Raw genomic sequence first — 22,010 nt, 5'->3', positions numbered from 1 at the left:
CCTTTTGGTATTGACTTATTTCACTGAGCATAATGGGCAAATGGGCAAATGGTTGCAAATGGTAGAGTTTCAGTCTTTCAGATGGCTGAGTAGTATTACATGGAGTGGATGTACCACAGTTTCTTTATCCACTCCACTTTTGAAGGGCATCTGGGTTGTTTCCATGTCTTTGCTATTGTAGATTATGCTGCTGTAAATATGGGATTACAGATTCTTTTCTCATATGCAGATTTCATTTCCTTTGGATATATTCTGAGGAGCTGGATTACTTATTTAGTAAAAGTATAGAGCTCTCTTTGTTTTTTTAGGGCTGTCCTAGAAGCTTCTCTCCTTATTTATTTATTCTCTTGGGAAACAAATGAAATGTGAATTCAGATGATTAGTTTTAAAATGAAATTTTAGAGTTTAATTCTTCATAACTTGTAATCTACTTGTAGAGTGTGAGAAAAATCCATGCAAAGACCATTGCAAGGATTAATTCTGATAACCTTGCAATATTTTTATTTCTATTTCCAAGTTTTTAGATTTTATCAAAATCCATTTTAATGTATTGGATTTTTATTGGCTTTCATGACTTTAACGCTTGTTTCCTTTAGTTATGTCTTTTCTGATACATACCCAATTGAGTGTGCTTTTTTCTTGACTTTTTCTTCTCCCCTCCCCTCCCCTTCCCTTTCCTCTCCCTCCCTTCCCTTCTCTTCCCTCCCTCCATCCCCCCCCTTTTTTTTCCTACAGGCTTCCTTCCCTGGGAACTTGCACTTGGTTTTGGTTTTACGTCCTACCAGTTTTCTTCAACGAACTTTCACAGATATTGGATTCCGGTTCAGTCAGGAAGATTTCATGCTCAAATTACCGGTAACAGTATTTTATTTAAATGTTTTCCTTTAATTTTTGTGAGGCTTTTGTCCAATGATGCTTGTCTCAATGTTCCCAGCTAACATTTAAAACAAACAAAAAAATAAAATTTGACTTGTAAAAATGTAAATTCTGTTTTCACTGCTAAAAATTGAATAGATTAGTTCATTTAAAAAGCAATTCTTTCTGAAAAAGATATATACCATACATTTTATATATGTATCTCTGTGTGTATTTATGTATAAACACATTTGTGTGTACAATCAAGAACTTTCATTTTTACTAAAAATAACTATGTGACTTTTTATGTGAACTCCCGTGAACTTATGTCCTGAACTAATTCAGAGTTGTATTTTTTTGTTGTTTCTGAAAGATATTTTTATATGCTTTAGAGTTAGTGATAGAGTGCTCATGAATTTTGATTTTTTTGAAAAAAAAATCAGACTATTTTGATAAATAATCAGTTTTTCACAGAAGGCCCTTTTACTTTGTTCTGGGCAAATGGTAATTCTTTCAGAAGTTTGAGCCTGAGCAATGCAAACTCCTAAATGACTAGGATAAAGTTTCCATGGAGAACAATCAAGCTTTGTGGAGAAATGTTTTGTAATAAAAACAGTTATAACCCAAAGAAGATCCTGCCTATAAGTCTGGAGGCAAGTGCAGGAAAAAACTGCTAGAACCATTTATAAAAGCTAACTTTCTGCTAAATGTTTGCTTAAGATCATTTTACAGTATTTTTCTTGCTTATTTATATAGGTTGTTATGCTGAGCTCAGTTAGTGATTTGCTGACATACATTGATGACAAGCAGTTAACCCCTGAGTTAGGCGGCACCTTGCAGTACTGCCACTGTGAATGGATCATCTTCAGAAATGTATGTTATTTTTGCCCTTCCTGTAGAGCTTATAGTTCTTGTTAGCCTTTGACCTATTCTAGACATTTTTCCTATTTGTGAACAACAGATTTTTGGGTTTCCTATTTTTCAAGTATATATATATATATATATATATATATATATATAAACATCTTGATTTTTTCTATAGGAAATATCTGCAAAAGATGAAGAGTCATTGGGGGTGACAATTGAAGGAGAGGCCTAGGGAATAAGGAGATCAAATTCTGCCTGTGGCCGTGTAGAGACTTGAAGGCACAGAGGCTTTGGGTTCAAATCCGGAGACTACTGATTTTTACCACTCTGAATATTTTCCCAACTATGTAAAATGGGAATACCACCTTGCTTCCTAGCAATCTTAGAATGATTGTTTAGCACAGTGCTCAACATATGACAATCAATGAATGTCATTTTATTAATTTTATCATCCTAGTGATGCCCCTGAGGTAATCAGTTTTGTAGCAGAGTCCTTTTGTTTTAGAAATTTACAAATACATCTGTGCACTGGCCAGGTGTGAGTCTGTGTTTTAAACAACATGTGATCGCTGTAGTTTCTCTTTTATTCTGCAAGCGGTCAAATCCCATAGATAAAGGAATTTTTGGGAAGGAAATACTGTTCGTGATATCATGGTTGCATTTTCCTTCCCCACTTTCTTCGTCTGGTAGTTGTGTCGATAATTTGGTCAACACTGTATTCATTCAAAAACTCATCCAGCTGTATGAAGGTATATTCCAGTTATCCAGCCATCTTTTGCCTTTATTACCTATAAAGTTGTAAATAAAAGTGCAGATACCTTGACATATGTGATAAACAAATGGAGCCTGATTCTCTGTGTTTCTGTGAGTAATAGATCTTGGAACGAATTGCACAACAAACCCTTACTGCCGTTCCAGTGCAATAGAACTTTTGAGATGATAATTTCATATCTGCCATAGTACCAAAAATGAACTGTTTTGACAAATTGTTTTCCCATTTCCATAGACCATCACCTTATTTTGAATGTTAATGCTTGCTCATAAATGATAACAAACAAAAAGCTGTTCTCATCATTCATCAAAAGTGAAGTTGATATAAAACAGTTGTGCCAATTGCACAGGCTAACAGAATAAGGAAACCACTGATTTTCTAGGGCATAAAATAAATTGCTCAATACATGGCATCTTTAAGAATAGGTTGCCCTTTCCAGGATGTTGTACAAGGTGCTAAAATAAAGAATATTATGTACATTAGCCCAAAAGCACAACATTAAAATAATGTCAAAATAAAAGTTCTTCTTCCAAAAAACAAACAAAAAAAAGAATAGGTTTTCTAAAAACCAAAGAAATGGTTTTCATTAGTATCCAATAAATAAATATGGAAGTTTGGATAAAAAACCATCCAAAAAAGAGTTTTGGCCTCACTTTAAGTTTGTTAGAGGCTTAGGTTCAGGGTTAAGAGCTGATTGCCAAAGGCAGGGCCAAATTTTATTAGCAGATGAGAGTTCATTGTTTACATGTTGCTTGCCATGAATACGGCCGTTGATCCATGTTTTGCTACGCTGGCAGAGTTTCCATGGAATGAAAAGAATCACTGGCTCTTTGCAGGCTATAGAAAATTTTGCCCTCACAGTGAAAGAAATGGCTCAGATGTTACAATCTTTCGGAACTGAATTGGCCGAGACTGAACTACCAGATGATGTTTCTGCAATAGAAGAAATTCTTGGAGTTCGTGCCGAAAAGTATCATCTGCTGAAGGTATTGTTTAAGACTGGACAGACAAAAGTTTTCAGTGGTTTTTCTCTGGAGAAGTGTTTAGTATATCCATTTTATGCAATTATGTAAAAGAAAAAAGAGAAATAGCATTAAAAACTTTAAAAATAAAATTTTGCAGGACAAGAATGTCCTAGATATGGTATGTATAAGTGTTCCTTTTGTGAATGGTATATGATCTTGCAAAATTATTCATTTGGAAATAGAGTAATTTTTTTATTAATTATTTTGCATTATGTGACAGTTTCATAGGCTCTGGGAATCCCCCCACCCCTCCCCACGCCCCTCCCCCCTGGTGGATTCCTCCACCTTGATGCAGTATTACAATTCAAATTCAATCAAGATTCTTTCCTTGCAAACATATACCAAGCATAGAGTCCAGCTATTTATTGTCCAGATGGGTTGAACAGTTTCTTGGGGAGACCATTTCTGGTCCGAAGTCAGAGCTGGTAGAATATCATCCCAGTCAATTAAGAGTCCCAATATAACATCAACAGCAATTTGCAACATTATGGAATTGACATGGTTTTGAGTAACCAGTATGTTTAAAAAAAAAAAAAAAGAAGCAGCAAGTTCTTAACCACAACCTCTGATTAACTCATTGACATTTCAATTTTAGTTTATATACAGGACCGGCTGCTATATACCTTAAAATGGCTATAAGGTACCATTCAGCTGTCTCGTGTCTATTTCATTTTAGTATTTAGCCATTTGTTGTGTTGAAGTATAATTTTGCTGATCTTGGCAGATTTTAGGATAATCTAGACTGGCTTGTAACTCTAACAAGACATTTGTCGACATTTAAGGTGCAGAACATTTTTTTGGGGGGGGGGTGTGCAGGAAAATCCTTAACACCATGGTGAGGAGTGACTAATCTTTGTGTCCCACCCAGCGAGGCATGAGCCAATCCACGCCAGCTCTTTCCTGTCAGATGGAAATAGAGTAATTTTTAGATGCTCCAGAATAGGAATTCTACAATTGTTTTCTTTTTAGCTATGTGTTCTTTATGGAAAGGCCTTTTAATTGGAAGGGTAAATAGCAATATAAAGCCAGGTGTTTTGTTTTGTCCTTCACCAGAGGTACAGTGTGAGATGGAGAATAACCTGAAGGCGTCAGGAGGCCTGATTTCTTACGCTCTCTCTGCCATGAACTTGTACTGTCACCAAGGCAACGTTTCTCGGTTGATTTTTTTCCCGCTAGTTTAAAAAAATTTTTTACTGAGAGAGACACAGGATTTTTTCCATTTCCCAAATGCTTGCAACAAGCAGAACTGAGCAAGGCTGAATGTGTGGTCTCCGGCTTCCTAGGACACAGTAGCATGAAATCGGACGGGAGGTGGTGGGTTTGGGACTCAGGCAGTCTGATATAGGCTGTGGGTGTTCCCAGGCAGCAATCTAAATATTACACCAAATGCTTACTCAGTTTGTATTACTTCTTGGTTGTTTTAAAATACAATAGACCTCTTCTGCTTAGTTCTGTCTGTAGTGCTGGATTGTGAAGGATTCTGAGTTTCATTTTGGAAATTAGCAAATATGTTTGCAACCACCTGCCTGAAGTGTAAGTGCCGAGTGCACTGGCAGATTCAAGCTTAGTATAGAGGTGATATGTGTAAGAAGGAAACTGAATTTTCAAATCATTTATCTAAAAACAAAACTAAGGGAAAAAATGCTCTGCTCCTCACAGAGCTCTTTGGCAATTTTCTTAGTTTCTGAGTTTCAGCTTCTTTATCCTTACTGGGAGGTGGATGCCTTAGAACTGGAAACCATGAGGATGAAAAGAAGTAAAATACATTGTATTTAAGTAACCTTTGGCACACAGTTGGCCTTTTTTTTAAATTAATTACGTTGCATTATGTGACACAGTTTCATAGGCTCTGAGATTCCCCCAACCCTTCCATCCCCTCCCCCCATGGTGGATTCCTCCACCTTGTTGCAGTATTACAGTTCAAGTTCAGTCAAGATTCTTTCTTTGCAAACATATACCAAGCATAGAGTCCAGCATCTTATTGTTCAGGTAAATTCAACGGTTTTTTGGGGAAGCCATCTTTGGTCTGAAGGTGGAGTTGACAGAATATAATCCCAATCAATTGAAAGCCCCAACACAACATCAACAACAATTTACAACATTATGGAATTAATTGACATGGTATTGAGTAACCAATATGTTAAAAATGCAAGTTCTTAATCACATCCTGTGACTTCTTCATTGACATTTCAATTTTAGTTTATACACAGAACTGGCTTCTATCCACCTTAAAATGGCTATAGGGTACTATTCAGCTGTTTTGTGTCTATTTTCATTTTAGTATTTAGCGGTTTATAGTGTTGAAGCATAATTTTGCTGAACTTGGCAGATTTTAGGATAGTCTAAACTGGCTTATAACTCTAACAAGGCTTATGTCAACAGTTGAGGTGCAGAACAGTTTTAGGAGGGGTGTGCGGAAAAATCTTCACTACCTTAGTGAGGAATAACTAATCTTTGTGTCCTACCTAGTAAGGTATATGTGGATCCACATTGACCATTTCCTGTCTGGTTCTAACCTTTCCTTGTTGTTCTCTATCTATTCTAATTTTTGTTTTGTTTGTTTGCTTTTTTGGGGGGAGGGGGCCTCCTGAGCGACCCTGATGGTCATTGCAAGAGAGGGTGGGGATCCAAAGTTGGAACTAAGTAAGGACCATAGAAAGCTCCTCTCCCTAGTCCCGAAGGAAGTTTACTGCTCTTCTGCTTCTGCGGACCGCTCAGGGCTCCTGGCTGTTGTTGCGATGGCATTAGATCCTGCAAGGAAGGATTTGGGCTTCTTCCACCCCTTGTGGTAGATCCAAACGGGGGTGGGTGACCTCAGAGTTCTTGGCCTCTCTGAAGGCACTCCGATTCCTCGTACTCTCCTTGGCTGTTGGGATGTAGTCCTTGGTGCCTGTACTGATAGTCCTTGGTGAGGATCTGGGAGTCTCCAGGGTTGGGAGACTCCTGTCCACCTGCTCCACTCTGGGGTCCCTCTGCTCTGTGCATATGACCTCCTATTAAGAGGTTGCCAGGATTACTCTTGATTCCAATTGGCCCTTCTTAAATATTAATTCTTAATATTTATGTTCTTAACTCACATCAGTGGTGGTCTCATGGAACTTGTTCTGCCAATATATCTGTATGTATATATATGTGTGTATGTGTGTGTGTATACTGAAGTTTTTGCTTAAACTTTGGGGCACGGGATTGGTCCTTGGAGCTACTGAAGGAGATCCTAGATCCAATTTCAGGTATGTAAAGAAGGTTTCTGTTCTTGAATCACTCTGCAAGGGTAAGACCTTGTAAATACAGGCATGTGCTTCATGACAAATTAATTAATCCTAAATGTAAAGTAAGAGAAGGCTTAAGACGGGGAGTGGATGGTGACAATATTAATAAGAAAAGCATTCAGCAGTATCTGAATACGCATTAAAATTTATTTGTGTCTATGCTTTCTAGTGTGACGGTCGTTATTGTGCTGTTATTGCTTTATTTGCATATAGAAAATATTAGCAGGGAGTGTGTTGTTAGCCTAGCAGTTAAGATGGCCATGTCTCATAGCAGAGTGCCTATGTTTAATTCCTGGTTCCAGGTCCTGATTCCAGCTTCCTGCCAATGTAGACTCTGGGAGGCACCAGTGATGGTTCACGGACTTGAGTCCCTGCCACCACATGGAAAACCTGGATAGAGTTCCCAGCATCTTCATTCCCATTGGAGGGTTATTGTTGTTATCTGGGGGAGTGAATCAGCTGATGTTCTGTCTGGCTCATTTTTTCTTTCTACCTCAAATAAATAAATAAATTTCAGAAGTGTTAACAGAATACGATGAGACATGATTATTATAACTTCCACCAGTAAGTAACTGCACAATAGAGCAAACGGTACTTTGGCCCGTAACTATCTTGTGCAAGAGTGACTGCAATATCCGTTTGGAAGGCAAGGACTTCTTGGATGCTGACAGCTTTTGGTTCTGTGGCACTGAGGTATTCTTTGATTTGTTTTGGGCAGTTATGAGAGCCAAAAGGCATTCTTGGTTTGCTGTGTCTAGTCTGTATGCCACAGGTGTGTATTTCCTTCTCTGTAAGCCAGTCAGGTAAGGTGATTAATTGACTGATACACCCTATTTTACCTTTATACAGAATGATCTTACAGCAGTTACCAAAGAAGGAAGAATTCTGCTATCAAATCTGGAAGTGCCTGTAGAGATTGTCAGTTCAAGTCTTGAACGTCATCAGCAAATAAGTGGTGACTGGCAAACTGTTAATAAGTAAGTATTCTCTTTTTGGCTTAGAGTTAATTATTATATATTTTTCAAGAAGAGTTACACATTATTGTTGCATCCTGGTATGTGTGAAAGTATTCCTAGACCTCTGGGAATCTGATAATTTTTTTTCCCAGGGCTTTCCCTCCAAAATCAGCTTGTTTAACAGAATAAATTCTATGGACATTGATTATCACTGTTTATCAAGAGGACTGAGTCATAGACCGTGACTTTGTCTATAATTCTGAATGTCCTAAGCAGATCGAGCTACAGTCCTCCAAAACAGATGGTTGGTTTTAAGGAATTCTTTGCCTTTTCTTTGTTAAGATTGCTGGCACAAGTACATGATATGGAGACAGCTTTTGATGGGTTTTGGGAAAAACACCAATTAAAGATGGAGCAGTATCTGCAACTATGGAAATTTGAACAAGATTTTCAAGAGGTCAGTTAAAACATTTCTTTTCATTGTCTCAGATTTTTAAAAAGAGTTATTTATTTTTATTGGAAAGGCCAATACACAGAGGGAAGGGGTGACAGAGAGAAAGATCTTCCATCCGCTGGTTCATTCCCCAAATGGCCACAATGACTGGAGCTGCTCCGGTCCAGAGCCAGGAGACAGGAGCTTCTTCTGGGTCTCCCACGTGGGTGCAGGGTCCCAATGCTCTGGGCCGTCCTCGACTGCTTTCCCAGGCCACAAGTAGGGAGCTGGATGGGAAATGTAGCAGCTGGGATACAAACCGGCACCCATATGGGACCCTGGCACGTGAAGGCGAGGACCATTAGACTACCGCGCCAGGCCCAATCTCAGAGATTCTTAAGCTTTGATAATCTGAAACTTAATCTTGTACGATGTCTACAGCTATACAGTGATTAAAAAAAAAAGGCAAGGATGAGTGAAACTTGACTTTGAATGATGAAAAGTTCACTGAAGTTTGTGGATTTATCCTCCCTTTGACTTGCTCATTTCTATGAGGAAGTGCTAAAACACCAACATATATGACAAGGACAAACTCACTCTCTACATTGAGTCTTGTTATTCAAATGTATTTTGGGCACAAGGTGCTTTCACATGTTGGATAGCTTTCCAAGGATATAATAACTTCTTCCTTGTTTTTTTTTTAACTTTTTAAATTTATTTATTTTAAGTTTTATGGTACAATTGCATAGGTCTGGGATTCCCCACCCCCCAAATCCCCACCCCCTGACTGATTTTCCCCATATTGTTATAATAGTGTAGTCCTTCATAAGCAGTCATAAATCTATCAGTCTGTTATTTAAAGTGTGTCCTGACGTTGTTAGTACAGACAACGTCAGTCAGTCCAGCATCCCATTGTGTAGATTTGTCCAACACTTTCACTGGGAGTCCATCTTTAACTTGTAAGTAGGGGTGCATATTGCATTGTATGTTCACATGTGAATATGGTAGTCTCTCTTACGCCATCAGTATACATTCTCTTAAATGAGAAACTATGAAACAAAGTCAACAACTGGTATGAAAAACGAAAAAAATTACAGCACCATGGAGTCAAAAAACACACCACTGAATAACCAATGCATGGGTGACAAAAAGAAAACACAAAATCCTGTTGGGTAAAATGATGCCATGGTGCAATCCATGAGCCAGCGATGAATTCAACAAGAGAAAAGAAAGTGTTTGGAAGAAATGAAAGTAAAAACGAAAACATCAAAACACATGGATACAGCAAAAACAGTATGGAAAAGGCCATTGATCTTACAGTTTGCTTGATGGCTGCCTTATATCAGAGAGAACATATGGCATTTATCCTTTTGGGATGGACTTATTTCGCTGAACATAATGGTCTCTAGTTGGTATCTTGGTTTTTAAAAAGCATGTATGGTGCTGACCATGTGACCTAAAAAACATTTTTCTTTCTGATTTAGCAATTTAATTGTTAAAATACTTATAGAGGAAATGAAATCATGTTTAGTTTTGCATTATTTAAAAGATAAAAAGTTACCCTGCAGTTTGATCCTAATGGGTAATCCATTGTATACATTTAAGATACATAGATTTTGCTTCTTTCTTTTCTTTTTCTTTTTCTTTTTTTTTTTGGTACTCTTCTCCAAGCTTCTCACAATCTCTTTCACAGTTATTTGAGCAAGTAGGGCAGGGAAAACTCATTCCTTCTCTCTATATGTGCCCCACTTGTTTTCAGCCCATGAATTAGTCAGTTGCCTGGTATTTCATTTGTTCTAGCAATATTAGATTGGAGAAGAGCAACACATTCTGGACACAGAGTTCTGCTACTGACAGTCTTTTTCCTTCTTTTGGAATTCCATATTCTTCATAAAGCAAGAGCAGGTGACACTGGTCTTGATCCTTTTAGTTTTATGTGTCTCTGCCTAATCCCCAACCACATATGTGGAAAATAGCTGTTTTCTTGAACATTATACATTGGCTTATGTGTTAATTTGCATCCATACCAAATTCTTCTCTTTTAGTTGTATTCTAGTATGCCAAGTCATAGTTATCTTTGATCAGTATTTTAATATCACGCATCAGTTCTGTATCTCACAATAATGGAAAGACAGGTTCTATAGGGTTAAGAATTTACCCTTAAAAAGTTTGGAAGTGCAAGCTTATAGAAAATTTGCAAACATAAGAAAATCATCAACATCTTCCCTAGATTAATTTACTGATACTATTTCATGTCATTTCCTTTATAATTTCAGTTGCTTCTGTCAGATATAGACACATGTATATTTATATAGATGCATACATACATATTCATTTTTATAATTTTGACCCACTTGGGTATAAGTTGCATAAATGATGCCGCCTTCCTCTTAAATACAAGAATATTTTCCTATATCAGAGACTTTTAAAATGCTCGTAGAAAATGTATATTATGAAAAGATTGCATATGGACTGCAAAAAATATTTGCTGCAAAATAAATTTTAATATTGTTTCTACGAACTTTTTGAAGCACCCTCCAAAAACCACAGTGCATTTATTGAACTCACTATACTTAACAACAATGTGATATTTTTATATTATCTAGTATTGTTATTTCACTTCTCTTGGCTGAGTCAATCATGTCCTTTATGGAATTTCATTTTCCTCTAGGATCCAAACTGCAGGCAGACAATGCATTAAGTTGTCAGGTTCCTTTAGTATCTTCAAATTTTAAACATTTGTCTTTATGTCATTGACATCCTGAATAGTACAGTCCTTTTGAAAATACAATCTTCGGGGCCAGTATGGTATCCTAGCAGCTAAAGTCCTCACCTTCAATGCATGGGGATCCCATATGGGCGCCGGTTCTAATCCCGGCAGTCCCGCTTCCCATCCAGCTCCTGGCTTGTGGCCTGGGAAAGCAGTTGAGGACGGCCCAAAGCCTTGGGACCCTGCACCCACGTTGCAGCCATTTGGGGAGTGAATGATCAGACGGAAGATCTTCCCCTCTCTCTGTCCTCCTCTCTGTATATCTGACTTTTTTATTACAAAGTCAGATATACAGAGAGGAGAGACAGAGAGGAAGATCTTCTGTGCGATGATTCACTCTCCAAGTGAGTGCAACGGCCAGTGCTGCGCCCGATCCAAATCCTGGAGCCCAGAACCTCCTCCAGGTCTCTCACGTGGTTGCAGGGTCCCAAAGCCGTAGGCCGTCCTTGACTGCTTTCCCAGGCTACAAGCGGGGAGCTGGATGGGAAGTGGAACTGCTGGGATTAGAACCGGCGCCCATATGGGATCCCGGGCCGCATTAAAGGCGAGACTTTTAGCTGCTAGGCCATGCTGCCAGGCCCTAAAATAATTAGATCTTAAGAAAGAAAATATGATCTGCATGTTGAATTTTATTATCTTGTTTTGTGATTATATTCGGTACGTATGTAACCAACTAGACAGAGTGTAATTGAGGGGCTCCTCTCAGAGCATGGCATTTGGGAGTGATTGGTGTCCACCTTCTGCCTATTATGGATGAGGATTTTGATTACACCATGAGATTGTTGCTGAATTCGTCTACTGTGTGGTTACATTTTTCCTCTTTGTAACTAGTAGAAGATTATTGGGAAGAAAATTTCTACACAAATATGTTGTTGCTCATCAACGTTTCCCTAGACTTTTAGCATGTATTGGTGTGTCTTGCCTGGACCTGTCGCTTTTACTGTGCGGGTTACAAAATGGTGATTTGTCCAATCCTATATCTCCTGCACATTTATCAGCATGCTCTAGGCATTCTACTAAAACAAGATCTTTCTGTTGTGCTTGTTTGTTGTTTGCTTCATAGGTTTCTACTTTCTCACAGAATCTGATTCATGACTGCTTGAATACTCTATCTTTGTGACATGCCCCGATATTTAAAAAAGGCATTTCCTTACTTTCTTCCATGGATAGATATTCCAAGCTCATCTTGTAGCGCTTCTGCCTTGGATCATGTAGGATGCTTCGCTTCTTTTCTTGTAAGATCAGGGTGAGGGCTGAGTGTGCTCATGCTCCTGGATTCATTCTCCATTGCACCGCCCACCCACTCTCTCACCCACACACAGACATAGAAACATACTTGCATGTATATGTACACGGAAATACAGAGAGATTTATATCTTCTTATAAACATAATGGTATTTTATGATTTATTTATGTTTTTGCAAAGGCAGATTTACAAAGAGAAGAAGTTCCATTTGCTATTTCACTCCGTGAATGGCTGCAACATTCAGAGCTGAGCTGACCCAAAGCCAGGAACTTCTTCTGGGTCTCCCACTTGGGTGCAGGATCCCAAGAACTTGAGGCATCCTTTACTGCTTTCCCAGGTGATAGGCAAGGAACCAGATCAGAAGTGGAACAACCCTGACACAAACTGGCACCCATATCGGATACTGGCGCTGGCAAGTGGAGGATTAGCCAGCTGAGCCACATGCCAACCCACATAGTATTATTTTATAAATTATTAGACTTGCACTGATATTCAGGAGGATAATTTGTAAGATATTCTACTTCTGTGATTAAATAAAAGAAGTTTTGGGCTCGGCAGTGTGGCCTAGTGGCTAAGGTCCTCGCCTTAATCCCATGTGGCCGCTGGTTCTAATCCCGGTGGCTCCACTTCCTCTCTGTCTCTCCTCCTCTCAGTATATCTGACTTTGTAATAAAAATAAAATAAATTTTTTTTTAAAAAAAAGAAGTTTCAACTTGTGTGTTTCTATATTGACATTTTTCTGTAATAGGATAGCCTACAAAACTTGATCATATAAAGTGTTTTAATGATCACAGAAAGTGTTTTAATGTTTTGTATTCTTTTAAAACTTCATTTTATGTTTTAGCTTGTGACTGAAGTTGAAATTCTACTCAATCAACAAGCAGAGCTGGGTGATGTAGCAGGGACTGCATCTCAAGTGAAACAAAAAATAAAAAAACTGGAAAATTTAGATGAAAATTCTCAGGTAAGAATACATTTGAGATGTTTGCTCTCTCTCTCCGGAGTATAATATTTAACATTTGCAGGACTAAGTTATATAAACCCTTACTGTGATTAATCTTATAGTAATGTTTTATATAATTGGTGCAATGGCGTTGATTTCTATTTTGTCCAATTTAATGTGCACTGGGGGTGCCACTGAGGACGTGTCATGTTGTTGTAAAGGGAGACTAATGAAATAATGCTGTGAATTGTTTCATGACCACAAATAGGAAAAGGGATGTAAATCGTTTTAGAGAAGTGTGAAAAGTATCTGAGATGACGTGTGGTGCTTAGTGATAATGGAAATATACAAAAGCCTAATTAGTTAAGTGATACCTACATGATGTATGCAGTTGAATGAAACCTAGACTCACAGACAGATGTATTTAAATTTTTCTAACTGTGTGACTTGGGGGTAAATTTCTGAGATTTAATGTTCTCATCTATGAAGTGACCTTTGTTTGAATAAGTTATTTTATTTATATGAAGTGAACACATTTTATGTATTTCACAATACAGATTTAGTGGCATAGTGATTCTTTCCACTCTACCCTCACTCCTGCCTGCATCCCCATCCTCTTTCCTCCTTCCTGATTTCTTTTTTGAAGATTTATTCATTTGGAAGACAGAGAGAGAGAGAGAGAGAGATATTGAGAACCTTCTATCCTTTGGTTTGCCCCTGAAATGGCTGCAAAGGCTGAAGTGGGACAGGATGATCCCAGCAGCGCCATCCAGATACCCTGTATAGGTGACATGGGTTCAAGCACTTGAGCCATCTTCCACTGCCTTCCTAGATGCATTAGCAGGCAGCAGGATAGGAAGTGCAGCAGCTAAATATTGAACTCATGCCCTGATTTGGGCTGTTATCTTTTTAAGCAGCAGTTTTACTTACTGTGCCACAATGCCCAGCACCAAGTGTCTTACTTTGTAGGGTGGTGGTAAGGATTCATTTCGATGTGTATGTCCTTAACACCACACCTGTAAGTACTCATGGGGGCAGTTGTCATCATTGCTAGTGGTCTTCAAGGTTAGACTCAGGGCTTTAATAATGAACTTAGTTCTTTAATAATAAACTCTGACTTTACTCTTCTACTTTGTATGTAAAAGCAAAACTGTGCTTAAGATATTTATCAGCTAGCCGATAGATTTAATTATAAATCATAAACATGTAAAAGCAAAAATTGGAAGATAGCAGTTATGATACCCAGTTCTAGAGTTAGGTGAGTGGATCTCTGTGATGGTGGCGCAATTTACGCAACTTTATGGTCTAGGAGAAGAAAAGGCAAAACTGCTGTATAAATAGGAACCAATCTTTCTGTTAGTTTTTGCTTGCTTTTGATAATTTACTCATTTTTAATTGTGCTAAAAATATGTACCAAAGTTTGCCATATGAACCAGTCCTTTGTATTCCATTCCTTAGTGTTAAACAGAGTGTTCACTTTCTGTAAAACTGAACTGTCTACCCATTCAACAGTAGCTCCTCATTTTAGTTCTGGTTTAGTCCTTGTTCTGGGTTTCAGTTTTCTTTATTTAACATAGTTTTTGCTCCCGCTGGGTTTCTGTCACTAAACTTGGGGACTTAATATTGAATGCAAGATTGCTGTCCCTTTTGACATGGAAACCCTTGAAGATTTGCCTTAGACCTGTTAAGTAGTCAAGCGTCAGGCAACTGTACTGAGATTTCCAAGGCTGTAAGGATAAAACATGCGTTAATATTTAAGATTTATTTTTTATTTATTTGAAAGGCATAGTTAGAGGGAGAGACAGGGAGACTGAGGCAGAGGCAGATCGTTTCCATGCACTGATTCACTCCTCAAGCGGCGGCTGCAATGGTCAGGGCTGTGCCAGGCTGAAGCCAGGAGCATGGAGCTTCTCCTGGTCTCCCATGGAGGTGGAGGGGCCTAAGCACTTGAGTTGGGCTATCTTCTGCTCCTTTTCCATGCACGTTAATAGGGAACTGGATTGGAAGTAGATCAGCCGGGACTCCGACTGGTGCCCATATAGGATTCTTGGCACTGCAGGTAGTAGATTTACATGCTGCTCCATGATGCTGGCTCCTATGTTAGGTTTCATTTTGCTGTTGTGTTCCTCCATTGATGCATATGGATCTGTTTGAAATCTATACATACCAGGAGAGGCAAATCTTACTCACATTTGGGCAGGATGATTGATTTTCAGTTTGTATAACTGGAAGTATGTGAATTTCTGATGGCTTCATTCACTACTGCAACCGTAAGCATTTTTTTCAGTGCAGAGAAATAGATCGCATCATGTTTTTGGCTATTTTTTTTCTGCTCAAGAAACTTGCTTCTTCATTCAATTCTTTTTCTGTACATGCACAGAGATCATGTACTCATTATTTTCTTTCTTTCTTAAAACCAGGATCTATTAGCAAAGGCCCGGTTTCTGATACTGCATGGACACAAGCTTGCATCAAATCACCATTATGCACTTGATTTAATTTGCCAGAGGTGCAATGAGTTACGTTATCTTTCTGATATTTTGGTTAATGAGATCCACTCAAAACGGATACAGCTCAGCAGGACCTTCAAAATGCATAAACTGCTACAGCAGGTAGTATGATGCAAAATCATCTATTGTGGAAAAGAAATAGAATTTTTGGGGGTCCTCCTGGTTTGATATACTTTGCCCTTCTACCTCAGAAGACACCCTTTCTCCCCTCAGAGGTTGTAGGGTTGGGGTCTAGTGTAGCTCTGGAGTTAAACTTGTAAGACATTTGAAGGACTGAGTTTGATTATTGTCTTTGGATCCATCTACCTATGCAGTATTCATGGCAGATTCAGCCATAGTACATATTTTGCCTTCTCTTTAAAACATTGATGCTTTCCTTTCTATGTTGATAAATCTGCGGCCTCTACTGGTAATAGTTTGCACTGAGAACTTTCAGGAGACTAGGGGTTATTTTGCGGAACCTGAAACTTCTTTCACATTTCATATTACAGCATATAATAAGGTTAAAAAAAAAAGTGACTGGAAAGTATTACCCCCTGACTTGTGGGTCTGAACACATTCATGATTAGGCAGGGACTCAAAATGTCACTCAATAAATGGAATATAAAATAGGGTTATCACTTCTAGGCATCATGTCTAAGCACAGGCATTTCATCTGGGAAGGAATATCTTACCCTTGTCCTCAGCCACCAGTAAGCATTTATGTTGCATTTTTTTTTATCTTGCTAGGAGTTTCACAGTTCAGTTATTGATTCTATGAATATAACATACATCTGAAATGTTAGTGTAGGAAAAATGCCTTGACTGCTGTTGCAGAATAAATGATCTGTTAGGAACTGAACGTGGTGTTTCCCAACCATGGTTATGTATCCACAATTCCCATGGAGCTCTGAAATAGTGTAGATATGTCGCTTTTATGACTTAGAACTATTGAATCAGAATTTCTGGGTACAGAATACAAATAGCTTTATTTTTAAACAGTTTGGAAAAGAATTCAGATTCACAGAAGCCAAGGCTTGGTAACTACACTTGTAACCGCGAATGTGCTTCTTTTCAATTGTGTTTCATTTCTTCGTTTTTTTTTTTTACCAGGCTCGTCAGTGCTGTGACGAAGGCGAATGTCTTCTAGCAAAGCAGGAAACGGACAAATGTCAGTCTAAAGAGGACGCTCAGAGAGTCCTCCAAGACATTGAAAATTTTCTTGAAATGGCTCTGCCATTTATAAATTATGACGCTGATTCCTTACAGTATGAGTTCGATGTAATTTTATCTCCTGAACTCAAGGTAGGTAACTTTTCCTCAAACAAAACTATTTCATAAAAGTGATAATTATAGTTCAGTGGGTAAGAGTCACAGCTGATGTCCCCAAGACTCTTTTACGGATTAGGGTTGGTAGGAATGCCACTGTTAAGCATCAAAAAATCTTTTTTTAAAAGATTTATTTATTTTTATTACAAAGTCAGATATACAGAGAGGAGGAGAGACACAGAGAGGAAGATCTTCCGTCCGATGATTCACTCCCCAAGTGAGCACAATGGCCGGTGCTGTGCCGAACCGAAGCCGGGAACCTCTTCCGGGTCTCCCACACGGGGTTGCAGGGTCCCAAAGCATTGGGCTGTCCTCGACTGCTTTCCCAGGCCACAAGCAGGGAGCTGGATGGCAAGTGGAGCTGCCGGGATTAGAACCGGCGCCCATATGGGATCCCGGGGCTTTCAAGGCGAGGACTTTAGCCGCTAGGCCACGCCGCTAGGCCCAGCATCAAAAAATCTTAAGGCATATACTTGTTATATAGTGAGAGTGATTTTTTCTAGAGCTCTGACTCCATTTAAAAAAATTTCTTTCCCACATTTAGAGCCCTTGCCTACATTTTCTTTTACATCCTGGAAGAAAGACCAAAGATGGTCTAGAATACTGGGCTCAGTAAGAGCCCTCTTCTAATAGGAGCACTCTCTCGTAAATCTTTCATTTGCTGCAGCCACCAACTGCATCAGTCTGCTCTGTGGATGCAGGTCTGGCTTTCCTATCAGTTATTAATCAAGGTTAAAGAAAGGATCTTGATCTTCTCAAGGAATTAAGAATATGCAGAAGAAGTTGTTGGTTGCAAGGTGGCAAACTAAATAGGTTTGTCCTTTCCTGCCCCCTTGGAGATGACATGGCAGGCTCTCTACATTATAGATAAGAACATTAGTGATGCTACTTATTGGAGTGTGTCTGAATTTATGTCTCATTATGGAACATAGGGGATAACCCTGAAAATCAAAAGTACAGTCTTGGTAAAAATGTAATGATTCTGTAGAATCAATGAAGATTAACAGTAGCTGCTTTAAAGCATCCAGCATGTTACCCATTATTGGCTCAGCGAAACCTGCTTCAACTGTGTAGATCTATAAAGAGAGGATCCTGCAGGTTCAAAATGTGACAAACTATGATGACACTTATACATTTGACCATTTTTATTATTTGGTGGCTTTCTCATGCTAAACAGAAAAGAGTAACATTCCTTCTTTTCTGGCCATTACACTTTCCAACCCAAGAGGGTGAATCATTCCTACACAGTGTCCAATTTGATGAGTGCTTCATAAATTTCTTCTTCAGGTTGTTTCAGTTGAGATTTTAGTTTTATATCCATGTGATGAGAACACAATCTATATTTTGTTAATTTCCTAAGTTTTTCCTGCTTTAGTTTAAACCCTAAATTAATGTACGTATTTTTAAAGATTTGTTTTATTTATTTGAAAAGCAGAGAGAGAGAGAAATAGAGGAGAGAGAGAGAGAGAGAGAAAGAGAGAGAGATCTTCTATTCATTGGTTTACGTCTCAAATGGTCTCAATGGCTGCGCTGGGACACTCAAAGCTGGGAGCTGGGAGCTTTTTCCAGGTCTCCTTCCATAGACGCAGTGGCTCAAGCCCATAGGTTTTCCTGCTCTGCATTCCCAAGTGCATTTGGAGGGATCTGGATTGGAAGTGGAGCAGTCATGGCTTGAACTGGTGTCAATATGGGATGCTGATTCTGCAGGCAGAAATTTAACTTGTTATATACCACAACAGCAGCACCTAGGCTAATATTTTGACTGTCTGAATCTGAAAACTGTAACAGTATTTGTACTGAATTCACTTCACAAAGTATTTTATAAAATTCTATGCAACCTGCAGGTTCAAATGCAGACGGTACAACTGAAGCTTGAAAACATTCGGAGCATCTTTGAGAACCAGCAGGCTGGTTTCAGGAACCCGACAGATAAGAATGTGAGGCCAATCCAGTTTGTGGTACCTGCATCTGAAGATTTGATCAGATCTAGATCTCCATGTTTTTCACCTAATCATGGTAAAATATCTTATATTCATTTATTTCATCCCATCGTTTCCCTTGATAATATTGACCTTATTATTCCTTATGTAAATACTGAATTCTTTCTTTAACCCTAGTAAGTTGCAATTTTATTCCAGCAGCTTTTGGTTATGCGTAAATTACATTTCACAAGATAGAGATCATATTGAGATTATTGTACAGTTGTAAAATACGGTAGAAATATAGTGTAGGATTGTGAACATTGTAAGACTAAATGTTTTCCAGCTTTCTAAATGAGTATGAAAATTTTATCAGCATTTAATTCTAAAGTTTCATCAGTAAGTGGAAGATTGCATTTGAAACTTGATGTGTGTGTATGTGCGTACATACGTATGTACTGCTATTTTAGAATGATAGAGTGAGACTTAGTTCTAACATGCTTCTGGTAAGTACATGGCGTGGGTAATAAGGCACTGCCTTTTTAACATAAGTATTAGTAAGCAGAATGCTCTTGTGGATAGTTGTTACATAGTTTTGATCTTTGTAGACTAGCTTGGAATAAGTTATATTCACTTCCTTTCTAAGTACTATAGGGAACGTATCCTCATAATAATTTTGAATTGCTCTTTGAAATAAGATGGCCCTATTGCTGCAATCGCTCCCTTGAGTTGCCTTTGGAGTCTCTTGGAAGACAGTAATTTGGTCTTTGGGGCTCTAAGTTAGTGCAGTGGGTGGACCTCAGACTAAATTTGATGTGTCTGATCTAAATAGCATCAGAGGCTGCATTAATACAGACGAACTACTTTGAAGTACAAATAAGTCCTGAGACTATGATAATGAACACAAAAATATGGCTTATTCCTCACACAGCTCAGATGAACAAGAGGTGGTGAAATCAGGTAAATGGTTAATGCAATGAAAGTTACGTAGAGTTACGAAGCATATAAATATACTCACAAGTAAAACTATATTCAGTGCTTTAAATGAATAGCATTAACTATATGGAAGTTATCCCAAAAATACTGGAAATATAAACAGTAACAAAAATGTGACTGTAAAGAATAAGAAAATACATAAAGCTATGAGAGTAAAAATAGGTTAAGCTGATATTCCTAAGCAAAAGACAAAGCTCAGATTTCTGGCTCCATTTATTTATTGATTTTGTGACCTCAGTTTCTCTATAAAATCGGGACAATAATGCGTATTGACCTTAAAGGAATGTTGTAAAAACTCAGTGTAAAACAGAATGTGGACTCTGTAGTACTGGGCAAACTGAACCACACTTCTCTCTGATTAAGGCTTCTTGCTAAGTAGTTCTCTCAAAGCACACCTCCTCTGAAGGGGTTCTTGTAATGGCGCATGTTGCGGCTCTGAGCAGACTGTCCTAAACCCACTCAAATCAATGATCACTAAAGTACATTTTATTCTGGGTTGTTTCATTTTTCTTTTTTTCCCCTGATTTTCCTATTTAATGGCTTTATACTTTCTTTCTGCAGTGGGAGTTGGATACTCTTTCTTTCAAGCATGTAAACTTTTTTCAAAAGGTACCCATATTTATTATATTTTATATCACCAGTACTTTTTCTGAGTTTGTGTACAAATGAAAAACCAGTTTGACTTATAAAACCAGTGGTAATTCATTCTTGAATTTTGCCTGCAAATAACACCTTTTCCTTTGTTATAGCAATCATGCATTATTTTCTCTTAGTATTAAACTCACCTTGGAAAATTATTATATGGAAAGAAGATTATGCTTCTTAACTGAACATCTCTCAGAAAACGATCCATTGAAAAAGAAAAACAATGAGAGATGCTAAAGTGAATTGGACTTTCGTTCCTTTGAGAAGCTGTGTCATCCACAATCCAACTGTTCATTGGCAGGAAGTTTGGATTCACTTCAGTTTAACTACCTAATATATTTATGAGGAAGAAAGCAGCTTAATGAATAAATGGCATAGTTGGATAAATGATTTTATCCATTATCAACCGTGGTTTGTGAATGAAGTAAAATCAGTATTTATGTTCATTTTACCCCATTACTCTGGGAACAATGAGCATTATAACATTCTTTTCCAAACGATTCTGTAAGATTTTCTATTGCCGGACCAAATATGTAACATTTGATCAAAACATGTTAGTTTTTCATATAAGAGAGTCAAACTGCTTTTTTATTGTTGTTATTCTTTGATTTGCTCATTTTTTTCCTTTTGCATCAAAGAGGGTTCTGCACGTAGGACAGTGTCTGAGAAATGCCAGGATTTAATAAATACTGGGTAAATTGACACTGAGTCCAGAGGGGATTTATTGGAGGACATTGCTAGTGAGGGACAAAATGTAAAATGTGATTGGAGCTCCTCAATCTATATCTCTAGTCTAGATCTTTCTCCTAAGTGTCAGTTGTGTTTACAATCTGCTGCCACCTTTTGAATTCCTTATAGGCAATTCAAATTCGATGTAACCCAAATTAACTCATCTCTGCTGTACACATTCTCCTCCTCATATAACACAGTTACTCCAGTAGTTTCCCAAGCCAGGGACTTTGGTTTCTCCTTCTTCAAAACACCAGGAGAAGTCTGTCACTGTTTGCCCCTTGAGTGTCTCAGACCCATCTACTTCTCTCTAGCCCCATAGTTGTCTTTCACTGCCACTTTCCTAGTCTAAGCTAACATGATCTGTGGCCTTACCGCCTGTGACAGTGTAATCCCTGCTTTCCTTTTTCCCTTTCTTTTCCTGTGTCTTTCCTTGTGGACTTTACTTTCTCTAAAACACTTCCAATGCCTCCTTCCTTTTTGCCTTGTTGACTCCCATTCCTCTGTAAAATAGCCTGTCTCTGTGCCATTTCTTTCTCCCCAGTACCTCAGTTCAGGTAAGTGTTCATGGTATGTTATAACGGGCTACCCTGTATGTCTTCTCACTCTACATGTAATTGCCTGTTTTCTATCTCTCTTGCTAGTATGTAAGCTCTCTAAGGGCAGGAACCATGTCTAGTTCATCTTTGTATCCCCCATATCAGAACTTTGCATATCCTATAGCTGCAGAGATACTGTGTATATAGTTGCATTTTTGAAAGAATTAA

The 22,010-nt window shown here is 38.3% G+C and overlaps 1 protein-coding gene across 3 annotated transcripts in view; it reads left to right on the top strand.

Annotated features, from left to right (window-relative positions):
* MCF2 (MCF.2 cell line derived transforming sequence) overlaps positions 1–22,010 on the top strand; it is a 99,395-nt gene that overhangs the window by 46,863 nt on the left and 30,522 nt on the right. For all 3 annotated transcript variants that reach the window (XM_058659048.1, XM_058659049.1, XM_058659050.1), the window contains 10 exons: positions 736–855; positions 1,612–1,728; positions 3,331–3,480; positions 7,638–7,765; positions 8,087–8,201; positions 13,038–13,157; positions 15,557–15,748; positions 16,739–16,930; positions 18,799–18,970; positions 20,431–20,478. In XM_058659048.1, coding sequence (XP_058515031.1) covers positions 736–855; positions 1,612–1,728; positions 3,331–3,480; positions 7,638–7,765; positions 8,087–8,201; positions 13,038–13,157; positions 15,557–15,748; positions 16,739–16,930; positions 18,799–18,970; positions 20,431–20,478 — 1,354 coding nt within the window. The remainder of the gene's footprint in view (positions 1–735; positions 856–1,611; positions 1,729–3,330; positions 3,481–7,637; positions 7,766–8,086; positions 8,202–13,037; positions 13,158–15,556; positions 15,749–16,738; positions 16,931–18,798; positions 18,971–20,430; positions 20,479–22,010) is intronic.

This window comes from Ochotona princeps, chromosome X, assembly GCF_030435755.1.
Source record: "Ochotona princeps isolate mOchPri1 chromosome X, mOchPri1.hap1, whole genome shotgun sequence".
In the NCBI taxonomy this organism is placed as follows: Eukaryota; Metazoa; Chordata; class Mammalia; order Lagomorpha; family Ochotonidae; genus Ochotona; species Ochotona princeps.
Note: the sequence above shows the minus strand (reverse complement) of the source record. Positions and strands in the feature narration are given on the sequence as shown.